This window comes from Branchiostoma lanceolatum, chromosome 1 (genome assembly GCF_035083965.1).
Source record: "Branchiostoma lanceolatum isolate klBraLanc5 chromosome 1, klBraLanc5.hap2, whole genome shotgun sequence".
In the NCBI taxonomy this organism is placed as follows: Eukaryota; Metazoa; Chordata; class Leptocardii; order Amphioxiformes; family Branchiostomatidae; genus Branchiostoma; species Branchiostoma lanceolatum.
The window spans coordinates 24175016-24193624 of NC_089722.1; the positions used below are offsets into that span (position 1 = coordinate 24175016).

At 41.9% G+C, this 18609-nt stretch overlaps 2 protein-coding genes across 3 annotated transcripts in view; one reads left to right on the forward strand and one right to left on the reverse strand.

Annotated features, from left to right (window-relative positions):
* Positions 1 to 6968: 6968 nt before the first annotated feature.
* On the reverse strand, positions 6969 to 13516 carry LOC136443253 (lysine-specific demethylase 8-like). 2 transcript variants are annotated; one of them, XM_066440421.1, is made up of 8 exons: positions 12877 to 13516; positions 11887 to 12055; positions 11314 to 11467; positions 10769 to 10960; positions 10209 to 10341; positions 9687 to 9850; positions 8935 to 9108; positions 6969 to 7788 (listed from the first exon to the last, which is right to left on the reverse strand). In XM_066440421.1, the coding sequence occupies exons 1-8, from the start codon at positions 13028 to 13030 to the stop codon at positions 7636 to 7638; spliced, it is 1293 nt and encodes a 430-aa protein (XP_066296518.1). In that variant the 5' UTR covers positions 13031 to 13516; the 3' UTR covers positions 6969 to 7635. The 2 variants fall into 2 exon arrangements, with proteins under 2 accessions (XP_066296518.1, XP_066296524.1); XM_066440427.1 differs by lacking the exon at positions 8935 to 9108 and adding an exon at positions 8228 to 8377 and having other exon boundaries at positions 12877 to 13515.
* The window catches only part of LOC136443275 (uncharacterized), an 84274-nt gene continuing 78074 nt past the window's right edge, over positions 12410 to 18609 (forward strand). The window contains exon 1 of the mRNA XM_066440467.1: positions 12410 to 12430. The gene's annotated coding sequence lies outside the window, so the exon portion shown is untranslated. The remainder of the gene's footprint in view (positions 12431 to 18609) is intronic.

Here is an 18609-nt window from a genome sequence, read left to right on the forward strand (position 1 = left end):
TTGGTCTGGAGTATTTTTGTTTTGATAATCAATTAGAATGAGGAATATTGTGCTCCAGACTGTATCTGTATAAGGAGTATAACCGCCTTTCGTCGTAACACAACAATTTCGAATGGAGTGACTGGACTGCGTAACATCTCTTTCAACGTAGCCAAACATGTCTATGTAGTTCCTAAACTAACAGTAACAATACTAACATGCATGCATGGTTATCAGAAAGTTTCATTTACCCTATGGTCCTCCCACGTACTTAACTGGTACTTAAATCAGGACACTGACGGGGGGGGGGCTTTGTTCAACTTAGTGCTAATGTTGTAGTTTAATGTTAGAACATACTGGAAAAAGCACAGCTCTCCTTCAATTTCGCATTTACTTCAAAAGATAGGTTGCATTAATGTTGAATGCGCCATGAAAATAGCATCAAATAAGGTTTATATCTACCCGCATGCGAGTGACATTCTAACAAAGTTCCCGAGCAGCCGTAACTACACAAAGATCACCGCTGCGCAGCTCCGATAACAGGCACGGGGGATGCCGCCAAATGTCAAGAAACATAAAACCGAACCAATTTTCCTTGATTACCCTGATATATTGGATTTTCCTCCCAGGAAAGGCCCAAATCAAAGAATTGCGGCCATTCTTCAAGCGACGGCGTGTATGATTAGGTTTTTCTTCTATCCCGTAGGGGTCACGTCACAGTGTAGTTGGCGGCCGCCGTTTTAGCCCCGGCTGTACGTCTGATTCAATTTTACCACGGCGGTAACTGTACTATTTCACTGAGCCCCAGAGGTTTTCACAAGGACCGGGATGGGATTATAGGAAACCTGCGGGTGCGGATGGTTTTCTGCCTTGCCAATCTTCCTTGTAGTGAGGAAAGTTGCAAATCAAAACTTTCAGACACGGCTACAAAATTACAGAAGGCCCCAGAGACGCTTTCGGGCCATCCATTCTCAAAGTACAATACAAAATGGCGCTGTGAAGTGTTGTGGTGCAGTGAAGCCGTTTCAAAGATGTTCAAACAACTGTAGCAGAGAGTTGGTCACTTGAAAAAACTAGTCCCGTTCTGAACCGATGGGTGGACCGAGTGGTGACCGTTAGTTAACAACTGTATTGTTAGACGACGGCACTTTTTTTGCAACAGTTGTAGATCAAAGAACGTCTTCTGTCTTGTTTTCCAAGAGTCTCATCATCTTCAAAAGCACCCTTACTGCGTCGCAATGCGTAATAGCAGGGTGTTTGGCCCAGAACCCAGAGGTCCTTGGTTTGAATACTGGATCCTCTGACTTGTCTCGTTGACGTTGTGCCCTCGGGAAAGACACTTTACACGAATTTCCTCACTTCACTCAGATGAAAGTGAGTACCTGGCTTCGGTTAGGGAAGTCCCTTGGATGGGGACTTTGAGGAGAGTTTTTGAGGAGAGCCACAACTCGATCACGCAAAAGAACCCACCACACTTATCGAAAAGAGTAGGGCTCCTTCCCGGTGGGATTGGATCAAATGAATCTGTCAGGATATGCAGCTTGTACTTTTCAGTACGGGGATGCAATACAAAGAAACTCCCCGCGGTCTTTTCCAAGTCGGTAACAGCACTTGTTGAGCACATCCTTCTTGTGCTTTGTGAAATATTTGCCTTCATGGCGCAGAGACATCGGGGAATTCCATAACTTATCATATCAGTTATTCTTCCAGACAGTCTTCAAAATAAGACCCAATTATATTCCGTTCTAATCTGCAACCTAAGCGTCAGTAGGGAGTACTTGACGCTAAGCTGATCCTACCTACAAGGCCTGTGATTAATTTAGCTTCTTATGACATTTTCAACTCATCACTGTCACTGTAGATATAGAGACGAGCTCCATTAAAGAAAAAAAAATGAAGTAATTTTGCCGCGATATGTCTTGACATCTTTTCGCCTTGGTTTCGTCTCTCTTCAACTTTCCTAATCCCTCATCAAGCAGATTCGGAATACATGAATATAAGATTGACGGACGTCATATTTTAAAGCTTTCAAATACATTTAAGTGCAAAAGAAAGCATGATGCGTCCGGTAGCACAACACATAAAGATGAATGTGTGGATTAGGTTCTTTGAATATGTAGCTATCAAACGTACTCCACATAGAATCCTCGCGCGGAAATGTAAAAGAGCTGGGCTTCCGTCGGGAAATATGTTCGATAATCGGTATATCTTTACTTTTACATTCAAAGGCTGAAGCTCTCCCTGTAGATTCAAACTGTTCAGGAAAGCTATTTTCAGAAACATACGTGGCATTTGCAACAAAACAGGGGGATGTATTCGATAAAAGTCGTACGTCACTCTTTTTAGATACGCACAGTACACAGGACTTACGCCACTATCTCAGTATTTCCCACAGAGAGAACTAATTTCTTGCTCTTCAACGTTTGAAAGGTTGTTTATTTTCTGTCTCTTATTGACTTAACGTAACAGAGAATCGTGACTGAATAATTCTGAACTGACACCTTTTCCTGAATTGCTGAGGTTGTTGAACTCGTCTGTATTCAGGCGATAGGACGGGCATTGCAAGCTGTGGTCCGTGTGACAAGAAAAACACAAAACACATTGGAACATCGGAAGAGACGTTTGTATGGCGCCAAGTTATCGGTAGAAGCACATCCCTTTGAAATAAGTCGGCATAACGTTATCTTTGTTATACATGTGCAGGAAACATGGCGCTGTTTGGTTATATAATTTGGCCTACTTGCAATGCACATGAAGGCAACTTTATAGGAAAGGTCAACGACCTCGAACAAAAGTGAGCAAAGAATTTCCAATGGTAAAGGGTGGGGAATAGCGAGTGATTGGAATCACATACAGCATTTTAACCAATCAGATGGTACAGATACCACGTAGAAATGTAATATAGAGTACAAAGAGAATGCTTCAATAGCTACTTTGTTCCAGTTGTGTCATAAGTATTTGCTACATGCACAGCCAAGATAGAAAGATAAAGAACGTGTATACCGGGGTTCCGTGAACATGTAGATCTGCTAGCAACAAGAGTTCATAGAAACGTATGATCTGGCTGTGCTTCTTCTGCTATAAGTTATGTTTCAAACGTACCTATGAATGTTTTTCATGATATTTCTCAGCCGAAATAGCAAGCTAACATGATGAAGGGGTTGGGATACGTTTTGATGACAGGATGTTGTGCTGCCTACAGTTTTCTTTGCACTTAGTGGCCGGATTTTGCGTTGCTTTTTCTAGTTTGATACGTTTCAGACATCTGAGTGATAGCGGCTTATCTTCAGAACGGCGAACCCCATCGTAATCAAAGTCTCGGCAGCTTTAGACGAGATCTTGTCGCCGTCTTGCCGTCTATGTGTAAGCGTCCCCCGAGGCACACAGTGTCTGAAGTACGTTACGAATGTGATTCCCAATGGCGGCGGAGATCTTTTACGAGCGCATACCCCTTTGCTCACTTGTAGAGACGCTGTGTAACGCTGATGGCAGGATTTGTGTTCCATTTCGAAGAGTCCATGGACCTCGGGTACCACTTACAAAACTTTCGCTGGACACCCATGCCCCATGAAGTGAACGTGGTGTGTAAATTGACTGTATCTACGTGGCGAGCAGTAGTTACCACTGACAACACTATAAACATTCGCCAATCGGACTGTTTTACGGATGCTGGCCTTGGTACTGAAAGTAGTGTTCTTGATAATGGAAGACCATCTGTGCCGTTATATGTGACGCGTAACTAGGGCCGGGGCGACCTCATGGCTTATTGGATTTACCAATGACAACGCTATGAAAAGCTAGTTATTGAAGTGGCTAAAACTAACCATGTCCTTGGTGCTGAAAATAATGTTAACTACTTTGCATCTGTTTTTGCATCTGTATCACATAGCCGGGAGCGACTACGTGACTAACAGTATATGCAATTGCCAGCACATATGACCTCAATGAAAAGCGGCCTGCGTGTCGATTTAAGCTTCTCATGAATAAAGAAAGGTTCAAACAAAATATAGAATTAGCGCTAGCTATGAGGTGGCTAAAACTGACCCTCTCCTTGGTGCTGGAAGTAATGTTTTGTTGATGTCGGACCCTCTTCTGGGTCATTATCTGTGATACATACCCTGGGGAAGACAACATAACTGGTGTTATTTACCGTTGACAGCACTATAAGAAGAAGTACTAGTACTAGCTATTGAGGTGACTAAAGCTGACCCTCTCCTTGGTGCTGAAAATAGTGTATCGCTAATGGAAGAACATCTTCTGTGTCATTATCTTGTCTATGATATACATAAACTGGGGACGACAACGCAGCTGATGGTATTAACCATTGACCGCACCATAAAAATACGTTACCTATTAAGATGGCTGAAACTGACTCTTTCCATGGTGCTGAAAACAGTGTTTCGGTAATGGAGGGATATCTTCTGTAACTGTATCACATAACCTGGAGCGACTACGTGGATATGGTATATACCGACTGCACCATAAAAATAAGAGCTAGCGGTTGCAGTTGGTTAAATATGGCCCTATCCTTGGTGCTGAAAGAAGTACTTTGGTTAATGGAGGGATATCTTCCGCATCTGTGCCTGATCACATATATCACAAAGCCAGGTGCGAGAACGTGGAGACCGGTGTTGACCGCTGACCTTGCTGCTTATATAACGGTGTGAAATCTCCTTTACCTGTCTCAGATAACCAGTGCAATGCCCCGTGGCGTAACACCAGGTCTAATAACGTTAAGTACGAACTGCGCTGTGAACTGAATTAAAAAGAGGTGCTGCCGATCAAAGTTTGTCGGTAAGACAAGCAGACATAACGTATTTGCTTTTACTTTTGTATTTTGTTGACAACATCTGAAGAGCTGCTTTTTAAGACAAGCCATTCATCTTAGACAAACATAATTTTCGAAGATCTAAGAAAACATTGTTAGTATTCCTCCTGCAAAGAGTAAAGCAGGGCTTATATTAAAACATGCCTCGAGATATGATCATGATAGAGTTTGCCTTCTGTGGCTTCATCTTAAAACCAAAGTTTCCACCTTTGCTAGCTTCTGTGGTGAACCTTGTGAAGTCTCATAGATCATAGTTTTCCTGTTAACACTTGCTTGAACTTCTGATCTTATACTAAAGCCTCGACAATCTGATTCCAAAGATACATGGCGTTAATCAACCGTAACATATATGGCACATTACTCTTCCGTGGGATCCAAGATGACACCAAGGCATTGATTAACTACATCACCCAGCTGAATCGTACTCTTCTATTCAATCAAATATGCCGTGCACCCAAGTTTGATTGAACCTCCTTGGTACACTAAATAGCCTGCCATGATTGTGGAATTTCATCTTTCCATTTAATGGAACGTAAAATGTGATAATAAAGTTATTTTTATATCCTCTGGCGCAGTAACAAGCAAGATATGCTGTTAAATTTGATCTTGACGGATGCACTATGGTTACAAGATTCTTTCAAATGCCTGATTGAGCTGGTATCGGATGTATGGTGGTAAACCCATGAGGATGTTGCCGGTACTCTATCAATAGGTCTGATTCTAAGGTATCAGTGGTGGCTGGTAGATAGTGGTGAGTCGGGGAGGGGGTCAAGAAGAGAGGAGACTAGTTGAGACTATCTGATTCTCAAGCCGATTTGTGGCTTTCAATAGTTTTTGTACGTCTGATGAGGTGACGACGTCATCTGATAGACTGAAAAACGTACAAAAATGTCAAAGCCATTCATTTTCTTTTTCAGGTATGGTCACACAAGTGACCTGTGAAAAGACCAGAGTGTCCCATTCTGTACCTTTTTGTCGTCACAAGTTTTTTCGTCGCCGTATTCTTGTCCCTCGCCTTAACATAACCATTCATCATCGCGTCATATTTCTTTGTAGTCAGTCATTAATGGTGTAGATCTTCCCTCGTGGTTCGAATTTCCAATTGCAAGACGAGCTGAAAAAGGGCAGGAAATTCGCTTGCAGTAGCTTCAGTTTGTCTGAATCAACTTGATAACTATAAATATGGTATCTGAACTTTGTACTAAAATTACGTTTCAATTTTATAGATTTCATATCAGGTATTACATTACCTGTACATCAATTTCTTCTGTTATCTTCATGTACTGCGCCAAGTGGAAAGAATTTCTGGCGGTTATTGAATTTCTCTTTCATAAAGAGATGAACCTATGGGACCTCCAGAGTTCTGCGTAAATGAAAAAGCTGATGAACGGCCGGCTTTTCTTTACTTTGTCATTGATTTTGTCAGACAATTTCGTACTGTAGGCGTTGTGTGATTGATAAAAGGGATTTTGGGCACGTTTCAGATGGTTGGCTTCATCTGTCGCACTGCGATATGATATCAAAAACCGCACGCTGTGTGTGCTGAAATTGACGAGATTCAGATGAGACATTTTACCGAAAGACTGATTGTGTAGAAGGAGCAAAGTGAAAGTGATCCTGAACTAGTTCACTGAAGAGCTAATCTCCCACTACATGTACTAGACGTGCGCTCGTAGACAACTTTGACCGCCCCCCTAGAAGAGAGAGGCCCGTTATAGCCAAGGACAGTGAACTGCGAACCGTGGGTATTTCTCTAGCTTAGAGAAGAACGGCTTTACGTCCCGTATGACTGCAACTCTTTTCAGTCGCGAGCAAGCATTCCGGGATTCTAACTCTAGCCCATATGCCGCACAAAGTACAAAATCCCTCACGATATCAGCCTTCGATGTAGAAATAGCGAGATTTTAAACTTGAAAGGAAGATACAGTTGTGTAATAAAGATTGTTGATTGTTGCTTGTTGCTTTATTTCCCCGTATTTTGTATTTCTGCGTTTCCTGAAAGGTAAGTCTCTTTAGTTTGCACAAAAAAGGAAATTGATAACTGCTTAACAAGTGATAACGTTTTTCTGGCCAGTGAGCATTTTCGCCTACTGTACCTATTAAGGCTCTAGGTACATTATAGATGACTTTAAACTGAAGTAAAGTTAAGTCCACACCTCTATCATATACTATACATATCTTTCTAATGCAACATTAACATACGAATCTACTGTTTTACAGCACAATGACTCTTACAGTAATACATAATCTTCTGTTACTATTCCCAGTACAGCATTGCTTACAGCTTACTTCACACAAGTCAACAGCTCAACACAAGTCCCTGGAGAAGTGAGTACACAGATCAGTTTTGTTAACTCAAATTATAGAAACCTTTCAAAAAATCCTTTGAACATCTTTGCCGTTGTTACTAGTATTCTTTTAGATAAGCTCACATTCATCGCTTGTTTCACATGTAATTCCACTGGCTAGCTATCACCAGTATGTAAAAAAAATTCAAAAAAAAATTATAAAGCTAAACATGTCTTGGATGAACTGTTTTTGTATTATATATGGCATCATCAAAGGTATAGATGAGCAGATCTATTAGTACGCAAGCACAGATTTGCAACTATGGTAACACTAAACGTCCTTGAATAAATGTGTTGATGAAAGAGAAAGTCACAATGATCTCATTAACTTTCAACCAATCACACCTCTTTATTTTTCATTTTCATTCATTTGATTGACAAGCTGCCAAGGCTACCCAACTAGTTGCAGTCTAATAACGGCTAACCCTCTTTCTGTTGCCATGGCAACAATTACGGCATTCCTAAAGCCCCTTCTTGTTGTTATAGTTCGTCGTGAGTGTGGTCGTGGTCCTTGACTGGTCCGTGTGGATCGTCCAGGTGTCGGGCCACATTCTTCAGAACTTCCACGTCCATGTTCCTGATCTCCTCCATGCTTACGGAACCCTTCTTCTTCTGATCCAGGAGACCAAAGATCTGGAAGGGTAGGAAAAGAAAGAGAGATCAATCCTCGTTAGCTCAGAATAATGAAGCAGACATGTAGCAGAGACAAAATATGTAGATAAGCCATATACAACAAGTACCATGACTTGTCACAAATTATTGATAATGACATGATTAGAGACTGTAACAAAAATTGCTACAATTTTGTCTGGTACAATATTTGATATCTAAATTCTAGAAAAAAATGAAATCCAAGACTTCTGAAGTAGTAAAAGCTAAACTTTCAACGGCAATGTTTTCAAACAACTATGATTGAAAGATTTAATGTAAAACAGTCAGATTTTCACTCTTTCCTTTAAGCACAATGCATTGATGTGTTTCAGAGTTGAAAAGAAAAGACTGTTTTGTATGCAACAGTAAGAGCTACAGCTAGTGCACAGCAGTTAGTAGTTAGTATGGGAGTCCTGCAAACCTCTCGAGCGCGGGGTGCATCCACCTTATCACCCATGAGGTCTTCATAGAAGTACTCAAAGTGTTCGGGACGCAGACGATCACGGTCTCTCAACAACGTTAACAACCCCGCCCGGAATACCTCGGGGTCCGTATGTCTCATCTCTAGGACCTGTGTTAGTCAGTGAGTGAAAGGACAGGGACATGTGGTGTTAGGTGGGAACAAGTGGAGAGGAGTGTTGTAAAACATGGTGACAGCAGTACTGGATGGTGATATGACTGAAAAAGGTGAGTTTATTAGGTTAGTTAAGGTAGGTAAAGGTATGCCCATAGCCTTTTTGAGGACGTAGGGGCAGTGGGTTGTTATCCACTGTGTCTAGGGCACGGTATTGGAAGGTGAGCCCAACCCTCTCCTTCCAACACCTTTTACCTCCCTAACCAAAGTCAGGTACCCATTTTTACACCTGGGTGGAGTGAGGGCACAACATTGGTTGGATGTCAGGGGATTCAAACTCAGGACCTCTGGGTTCTGGGCCAAAGAGTTCATTGCAATGTTCCACTTTGGTCATCAACAACTTTCACATACATCAAAGGGACTGCATTGAAAATATCTCAGTGCAAGCCAGGACTGTGCTGAAAAGAAAAGAAAGACACCAAACAGAGAAAGCAGCTTGTGTTAGTGTTAGTAGTGCAGAGACCCCTCCAAGTTTTTCCTGGTACTGCACCAACCTCCAGCATGTCTTCCTTGTCCTCTTCTGTCATTTCTTCCTCCTCATTTAATACAGCAGCTTCAAACATGGAGCTAAATATTTCAGCTGTCAGTCTTGTTGTGTTTTCTTCTCTCAATACCTGTAGCAGACCCTGTCTCAATACTTCTACATTCATGTAGCCCATGTCTATAACCTAGGAGAAAAGTAACATATCATCAAGTAACAAAGAATATATCAATTTTGTGTTCCTTGTATAGAATATGATAACTACAGCAATTGATAGATAAATCATAACTCAATCATTTTAAATTCAGCATGCCTTCATACAAATAGTATGACATCTTCATAAACACATCATTAAGTGTTCGATGTTCCTGAAAAGTCACATCTGATATTCTTTTATGTTGACATTGTAGTGATTGGTTTATTGAGCAAACATAGAACAAGATTTTCCTGTATTTTTGTTCTCTGTACCGTGTTGATTATTTAAACCTTGTGTTACATGAAACTGCTGATATGTTGCACTAGCAAATGGATGTATAACAGTGATGACAAACATGGATGTATTGCAATATTGTTATAAAAAAATCATTGTATAACATGACATCTACAGTATAGAATAGTATAGCATAGATAGGAAAGTACTGTGGCGGACACGGATATCTTTAAAGAAAAACTGAATTGCATAGAAGTTTACAGTCATAACCTCATAAAATAAAAACTTTGGTACTTTAAATACACACAAGTCAAGTATTGCCAAGAATTTCTCACCTTGTCACCCTTCTTGTATGTCCACATCATGTTGACTTGGCTCAGTGGCGTGTACTGGTCGATGTCAGTCGACGCACAGTCAGAGTCGTCGAACTCTGGCAGGGGTGACCACATGATCGTACCTGCCACGCTCCGCCCATAGGAACGCACCTGGTGGAAATAGCCTGTAGGATATACAGATAACGTTACATTCAATGTCAATATTCAAAGTACTTACTTACTTTTGCATTCTATATTCAAACTAGTTCAACATATCAGCTTCTGAGTGCATTAAAGGAACAAAAATAGTCTGTTTGCTGCAATGTTAAAACTAACTTCTCTGCCTTTTATGACATGGCTTGCTCCAAAGCTAGGATAAGAAAAGCTGATACATGTTATACAAAAACTGAAAGGTGTAAAATGCTCCACAAAGCTGGCAGGTTGTTGTAGCTGCAGTTTCCAACATGATCAACAGGGGGCACTGCAGCACAGCGTAATCACTCAATATGTATGATAATCATTGTAAAAAGGTTTCACTCAGACCTGATGGAATGAAGATACAGTCTCCAGGTCGAAGGGTTGCCCATGTCCAGGGGATCTTGGAGATGTGTGGGTTTGTGAACACGTTGATCATGTCCATGTTCATGGTCGAGTAACCTGAACCTGAAAACTTTTTCTGTGTGAACAGGGAAGGAAAACAAGTTAGATAAAAGTCATGTAGCGCAGATATTATGTATATGTATGGATCTGATGGGATATTGGATGTCCTATGTAAAGTGTTGTAACCAGATGAGGGCTACAAAGGCCAGTATTCTTTATGCTTTTAGCAACATATCTTATAAATCCACATTCTTCAAATTTTGCTACATATAGAGAGTCAGTATTAGAATTACAACCTTACATGCCCTGTTCTTTGGAACTACAAATGTACATTATGTACTTGGCAAAGCTAAAAGATATTTTGTCCCGGTTTATTTATTTGTTCTCTTAAGTCCATATCGTAGCCTCCAGTTGGCGCTTTTGATACAGCCATTTTCTGTATGAAACAGCATTGCATTAAAACACCAACTGAAGCCTGTTACAGAGGCGACAGTCCCTCCCACCTTCTCAACCAGGTCCAGTTGATCTGCATACTTGGGGTGGATCATGATGAAGTCCTTGCGCCCGGAGAGCAGGCAGTGCAGGTTGTGATCGGCGTCGTAGTGCAGGACGGAGCTGGTCCCGCCCGCCGAGATCCACAGGTTCGACTCTAGGATGTGCTGCCGGAACGTTCCACAGAGTAGCGAGCGGGGGACCTGGAAGTGTTTTTTAAGGAACAGAGAAGCGTTCAATTTAGCAGTCAATATCTACTAGAATGACGCACAAAATGAGCAATGTCCTGTTGTTTTAACCGTTAAGTGCCCGTCAGGGATACAGAAACATGTGTGCTGCGCCTGGTTATAACCGGGATAGGGTATTCCCCAAAAGAAAACAGCTTTGCGTGCGTGTAGTGCGCAAAACCCGGAGAGTTAGGGCCGCCGGCTGTTTTGTGGGTTTCGTGAGTGAGGTCAATGGTCAAACATAAACGATTTCTACTGGGCTGAAACTCTTAAGGAACTGTACAAAGAAAAGAAACCCCCCCAAAAGTACTGTGATTGCAGTGACTCACCATCATCTCTTCTCTCATTGGATCCGGCAGCAGCGACACGACATACCAGTCCTCGTACTCGTAGCTGTCCAGAAAGTCATTCAGCAACATTCGCTGAGGCTGCGCTCCCCGACTCTCCACCTTCTTCTCTATCAGGACATCCAAGTCTCCATACCTGCAGTCAGAGAAATAATCTTTTCATTTAACTGTGAAGATGTATTCTAACATCTTCAAAGTTGCATGATGTAACAGTTACACAAGCGACTGGAAAGATTCGGGAAACAGTCAGGCGTTTCAGGTAGCATCCACTAGCGAATCATCAGTGACTATTAAAGGATGAAGTTTGCTAGCATTAGAATTAAGTGTAGTTATTGTTGTGTTATCATTTATAATATTTCCTTGTAACATTACCTTAAGTAGTAACCTTACCGTACATGTTTTGCTTCCACTTTCAGTTCCACATAAAAAAAGGAAGGATTTGTCTTTTGTGGAATGTCAGTACTAACGATGCACAAATATAGAAGAACAATCCATGAAAAAATTGTACTTTATAAGATTATGTATACATATATCAAATTTGCACAAGACCCTTACTTCTCCCTGATGTACTCATCAGTCTGCCACTTGAGGAAGGCGGGGGCCTTAACGACGGCCTGCCGATAGACAAGTGGGACTCTGTGCTGCACATGCTGCTCCCAAAATTCCCTGGGGGCCAACAGCTCTTGGTATTCCTTCACACGGCCCTCTGGCTTCTTCTGGTAGCCTGGAAGGACAAAGGAGAATGTTTTTTATAGTGTATGTTATTATGGAGTAGGGCACAGTAACCTTTGACCTCTGCATGATGATTTGTTTTATAGTCGATAGTTTTCAAGACTGTCTCTTCCAACCATACAAAATGGAATAATCCAGTGGGAATATGGAATACAAATGTATGAATTTAGTCATCTTTCAGATAAATAGCAAATTGTATCTACACAATACGTGATTCATGCAATAGCTGAGAAAAAAAATCTGAGGGAAAAAGTACAATTTGAATAAATGCCTCCGCCCCTGAGGCCTCGCCAAAAACAGTCCGTCAGACAAAATGTAACTGCACTGTGAGACCATTTCAGCCCAAGAGGGAGCCAAGATAAAAATGGTATTTCTTCTTGTCTTTCACAAATTTATTGATTTCGGATTTATTTTCATAGCACACATTATATGATCATGACACAATACAAAATTTTGATATGTTAAATCATTGAAGGAGGTTCTGTATTCTGTATATTGGACCTTCCTTAGTGTTTTCTAAGGTTTGGAGCAAATATTCATTGACGCGACGGGAAAACTATTTATTTTGTACCAGATTTATCTTGCCACTAAAACGTTTTCAAACAAATCATGAGAGAAAAGTCAATAATATCACAGCACACAATTCTCCATCAGACTTGCGACACAGATAAAAGATCCGATGGCGCCGACTTGACTTCGTGGTTCAAAATCTGTACCTCTATGGCCGGCTACATTTTCTATAAACAGACGCAAATTAGTCACTCCATTTGCCCAATTCAATTTCAGCGACCAAATAAGCCTGTCGGAACTTACCCAGTGGTCGGAGGTGTCCGTCAGGTAGACCGGAGTCACTTCTCTTCACGATCGGTGGAAACTGGACATCCGTCCGCATGTCTTTGGGGAAGTGTATGTCTGAGACCGACAGAGAGAGTACGGCAAAAACTATAGCTGCCCTAAACGCCGACATTTTTCCTAAATATCCCGACTGAACTTTACAAAAGTTCAACGTTTTCTAGAGAGAAAGAAGGGGGAGGGGGGTCCCGTTCTGAGCTGTACAGGCCACGATTCACACAAAGTAAAACGTGTCACCGGTTTTTGAATGACGGCCCGGTGTATCCTGGAGGACTACGTGGCGGTCCTCGACTCGCTGTCAAGCGCCTAAACTACAAGATAAACTTTTACACTAAATCCTTTTGTTGCCGTGCAATAGTGGGAGGGCCTAAGTGCGCCAGCTGCCGCCGTTGCTATAGCACGCTGACCACTTGGCCCTAGTCCCGCCCCCTTTCTACCGGCCAACTGGCGCAAGATGACGCCAGGACCTTTTGATCGGCGGAATTTGTTCTTACTTAGTAACTCAGACATGGTGTTTGCATAAAGGAACAGTTCTAACACAGCTGATCGTTGTTTGAGTTTCACTGGCGCAGGCTGTCGTCAGTTCCGGGTTCAAAAGCCACCTGTTGCCAAAACAAAGGTCTCGTACCACTGTTTGAATGCCTGAACTACTAGTAAAACCTGAACTGCATGTACATGTAAATATGAATGGATGGATGGATATAATTTGTTACGTACAATTGTCGTCGAGGAATAAAATGAACCATAAGATGCCGAATTTTAGCACGAGTATTTTCCTTCAAATCCGTTACTGTCATTGAATTTGAGGATCTGTCTCTAAAATTGTAAACGTCTTTGTAAGTCTTCCCCGGATATGTAACGCAACAGGGGAAACTGGAATAAATGACAGGACAATTGTACCCTTGTACCCATACCATGAAATACAGATTCGTAATTCAACACATGACATAAGCCTGCGTTGAAAAGTTACTGAATATCTGCCATTATGACATCAACAGTGCCTCCTAGCAGCTTGATAACAAAGTACACTTTATTGGTAGAGTTATGGGGTATTTTCGTTACGTGCTAAATGTATGCCGAAGGTATAGATCGAAGGTACTTTTTTTTTTACTTTGCGGCATAGATTGCGGTCTAGATTGGCGACCGTTGTACTCAGGTCTAAAAGGCGTGTAAGTCTGATAATCGCGAGGATGCCGAAACTTTCCTGACTTATCCTGTCAGACATGGACAAGCTTTCATCTCAAATGCTTTGTATATCAGATAGGATCGATCGAAGGTACTTTTTTACTTTGCGGCCTCGATTGCGGCCTCGATTGCGGCCTCAATTGCTAAATGTATGCCGAAGGTATAGATCAAAGTTCCTTTTTTTACTTTGCGGCATAGATTGCGGTCTAGATTGGCGACCGTTGTACTCAGGTCTAAAAGGCGTGTAAGTCTGACAATCGCTAGGATGCCGAAACTCTCCTGTCTTATCCTGTCAGACATGAACAAGCTTTCATCTCAAATGTTTTGTATATCAGATGGGATCGATCGAAGGTACTTTTTTACTTTGCGGCCTCGATTGCGGCCTCGATTGCGGCCTCAATTGCTAAATGTATGCCGAAGGTATAGATCAAAGGTCCTTTTTTTTTTTTACTTTGCGGCATAGATTGCGGTCTAGATTGGCGACCGTAGTACTCAGGTCTAAAAGGCGTGTAAGTCTGACAATCGCTAGGATGCCGAAACTATCCTGTCTTATCCTGTCAGACATGAACAAGCTTTCATCTCAAATGCTTTGTATATCAGATGGGATCGATCGAAGGTACTTTTTTTACTTTGTGGCCTCGATTGCGGCCTCGATTGCTAAATGTATGCCGAAGGTATAGACCAAAGGTACTTTTTTTTACTTTGCGGCATAGATTGCGGTCTAGATTGGCGACCGTAGTACTCAGGTCTTAAAGGCATGTAAGTCCGACAAAGGCTAGGATGCCGAAACTTTCCAGTCTTATCCTGTCAGACCTGGACTAGCTTTCATTTCAAATGCTTTGTATATCAGGAGGGATTGATCGAAGGTACTTTTTTACTTTGCGGCCTCCATTCCGGCCTCGATTGCGGCCTCGATTGCTAAATGTTTGCCGAAGGTATAGATCGAAGGTACTTTTTTTTTACTTTGCGGCATAGATTGCGGTCTAGATTGGCGACCGTAGTACTCAGGTCTAAAAGGCGTGTAAGTCTGACAATCGCTAGGATGCCGAAACTTTCCTGTCTTATTCTGTCAGAAATGAACAAGCTTTCGTTTCAAATGCTTTGTATATCAGGTGGGATCGATCGAAGGTACTTTTTTACTTTGCGGCCTCGATTGCGGCCTCGATTGCTAAATGTATGCCGAAGGTATAGACCAAAGGTACTTTTTTTTACTTTGCGGCATAGATTACGGTCTAGATTGGCGACCGTAGTACTCAGGTCTAAAAGGCGTGTAAGTCTGACAATCGCTAGGATGCCGAAACTTTCCTGTCTTATCCTGTCAGACATGGACAAGCTTTCATCTCAAATGCTTTGTATATCAGATGGGATCGATCGAAAAGTACTTTTTTGATTTGCGGCCTCGATTGCGGCCTCGATTGCGGCCTCGATTGCTAAATGTATGCCGAAGGTATAGATCAAAGTTCCTTTTTTTTACTTTGCGGCATAGATTGCGGTCTAAATTGGCCACCGTAGTACTCAGGTCTAAAAGGCGTGTAAGTCTGACAATCGCTAGGATGCCGAAACTTTCCTGTCTTATCCTGTCAGACATGAACAAGCTTTCATCTCAAATGCTTTGTATATTCGATTGCGGCCTCAATTGCTAAATGTATGCTGGAGGTAAAGATCGAAGGTACTTTTTTTTTTACTTTGCGGCATAGATTGCGGTCTAGATTGGCGACCGTAGTACTCAGGTCTAAAAGGTGTGTAAGTCTGACAATCGCTAGGATGCCGAAACTTTCCTGTCTTATCCTGTCTAGCTTTCATGTCAAATGCTTTGTATATCAGATGGTATTTTTTTGATTTGCGGCCTCGATTGCTAAATGTATGCTGAAGGTATAGATCGAAGGTACTTTTTTTTACTTTGCGGCATAGATTGCGGTCTAGATTGGCGACCAGGTAGTACTCAGGTCTAAAAGGCGTGTATGTCAGACAATCGCTAGGATGCCGAAACTTTCCTGTCTTATCCTGTCAGACATGAACAAGCTTTTATCTCAAATGCTTTGTATATCAGATGGGATCGATCGAAGGTACTTTTTTACTTTGCGGCCTCGATTGCGGCCTCGATTGCTAAATGTATGCTGAAGGTATAGATCGAAGGTACTTTTTTTTTACTTTGCGGCATAGATTGTGGTCTAGATTGGCGACCGTAGTACTCAGGTCTAAAAGGTGTGTAAGTCTGACAATCGCTAGGATGCCGAAACTTTCCTGTCTTACCCTGTCTAGCTTTCATGTCAAATGCTTTGTATATCAGATGGTATTTTTTTGATTTGCGGCCTCGATTGCGGCCTCGATTGCTAAATGTATGCTGAAGGTATAGATCGAAGGTACTTTTTTTTACTTTGCGGCATAGATTGCGGTCTAGATTGGCGACCAGGTAGTACTCAGGTCTAAAAGGCGTGTATGTCTGACAATCGCTAGGATGCCGAAACTTTCCTGTCTTATCCTGTCAGACATGGACAAGCTTTCATCTCAAATGCTTTGTATATCAGATGGGATCGATCGAAAAGTACTTTTTTGATTTGCGGCGTCGATTGCGGCCTCGATTGCGGCCTCGATTGCTAAATGTATGCCGAAGGTATAGATCAAAGTTCCTTTTTTTTACTTTGCGGCATAGATTGCGGTCTAAATTGGCCACCGTAGTACTCAGGTCTAAAAGGCGTGTAAGTCTGACAATCGCTAGGATGCCGAAACTTTCCTGTCTTATCCTGTCAGACATGAACAAGCTTTCATCTCAAATGCTTTGTATATTCGATTGCGGCCTCAATTGCTAAATGTATGCTGGAGGTAAAGATCGAAGGTACTTTTTTTTTTACTTTGCGGCATAGATTGCGGTCTAGATTGGCGACCGTAGTACTCAGGTCTAAAAGGTGTGTAAGTCTGACAATCGCTAGGATGCCGAAACTTTCCTGTCTTATCCTGTCTAGCTTTCATGTCAAATGCTTTGTATATCAGATGGTATTTTTTTGATTTGCGGCCTCGATTGCTAAATGTATGCTGAAGGTATAGATCGAAGGTACTTTTTTTTACTTTGCGGCATAGATTGCGGTCTAGATTGGCGACCAGGTAGTACTCAGGTCTAAAAGGCGTGTATGTCAGACAATCGCTAGGATGCCGAAACTTTCCTGTCTTATCCTGTCAGACATGAACAAGCTTTTATCTCAAATGCTTTGTATATCAGATGGGATCGATCGAAGGTACTTTTTTACTTTGCGGCCTCGATTGCGGCCTCGATTGCTAAATGTATGCTGAAGGTATAGATCGAAGGTACTTTTTTTTTTACTTTGCGGCATAGATTGTGGTCTAGATTGGCGACCGTAGTACTCAGGTCTAAAAGGTGTGTAAGTCTGACAATCGCTAGGATGCCGAAACTTTCCTGTCTTACCCTGTCTAGCTTTCATGTCAAATGCTTTGTATATCAGATGGTATTTTTTTGATTTGCGGCCTCGATTGCGGCCTCGATTGCTAAATGTATGCTGAAGGTATAGATCGAAGGTACTTTTTTTTACTTTGCGGCATAGATTGCGGTCTAGATTGGCGACCAGGTAGTACTCAGGTCTAAAAGGCGTGTATGTCTGACAATCGCTAGGATGCCGAAACTTTCCTGTCTTATCCTGTCAGACATGAACAAGCTTTTATCTCAAATGCTTTGTATATCAGATGGGATCGATCGAAGGTACAATCTAGACCGCATAGATTGCGGTCTAGATTGGCGACCGTAGTACTCAGGTCTAAAAGGCGTGTAAGTCTGACAATCGCTAGGATTCTGAAACTTTCCTGTCTTATCCTGTCAGACATGAACAAGCTTTCATCTCAAATGCTTTGTATATCAGATGGGATCGATCGAAGGTACTTTTTTACTTTGCGGCCTCGATTGCGGCCTCGATTGCTAAATGTATGCTGAAGGTATAGATCGAAGGTACTTTTTTTTTACTTTGCGACATAGATTGCGGTCTAGATTGGCGACCGTAGTACGCAGGTCTAAAAGGCGTGTAAGTCTGACAATCGCTAGGATGCCGAAACTTTCCTGTCTTATCCTGTCTAGCTTTCATGTCAAATGCTTTGTATATCAGATGGTACTTTTTTGATTTGCGGCCTCGATTGTGGCCTCGATTGCTAAATGTATGCTGAAGGTATAGATCGAATGTACTTTTTTTTTACATTGCGGCATAGATTGCGGTCTAGATTGGCGACCAGGTAGTACTCAGGTCTAAAAGGCGTGTAAGTCTTACAATCGCTAGGATGCCGAAACTTTCCTGTCTTATCCTGTCAGACATGAACAAGCTTTCATCTCAAATGCTTTGTATATCAGATGGGATCGATCGAAGGTACTTTTTTACTTTGCGGCCTCGATTGCGGCCTCGATTGCTAAATGTATGCTGAAGGTATAGATCGAAGGTACTTTTTTTTTTACTTTGCGGCATAGATTGCGGTCTAGATTGGCGACCGTAGTACTCGGGTCTAAAAGGCGTG

Bases quoted from the DNA above. Each gene is read 5' to 3' on its own strand.
- LOC136443253 (XM_066440421.1), bottom strand. From the start codon at position 13,030: ATGTCGGCGTTTAGGGCAGCTATAGTTTTTGCCGTACTCTCTCTGTCG. The intron at 12,056-12,876 runs GTAAGTTCCGAC...TTGTCCTTCCAG, and splicing joins CGGACACCTCCGACCACTGG to GCTACCAGAAGAAGCCAGAG. The intron at 11,468-11,886 runs GTAAGGGTCTTG...CTCTGACTGCAG, and splicing joins GATGAGTACATCAGGGAGAA to GTATGGAGACTTGGATGTCC.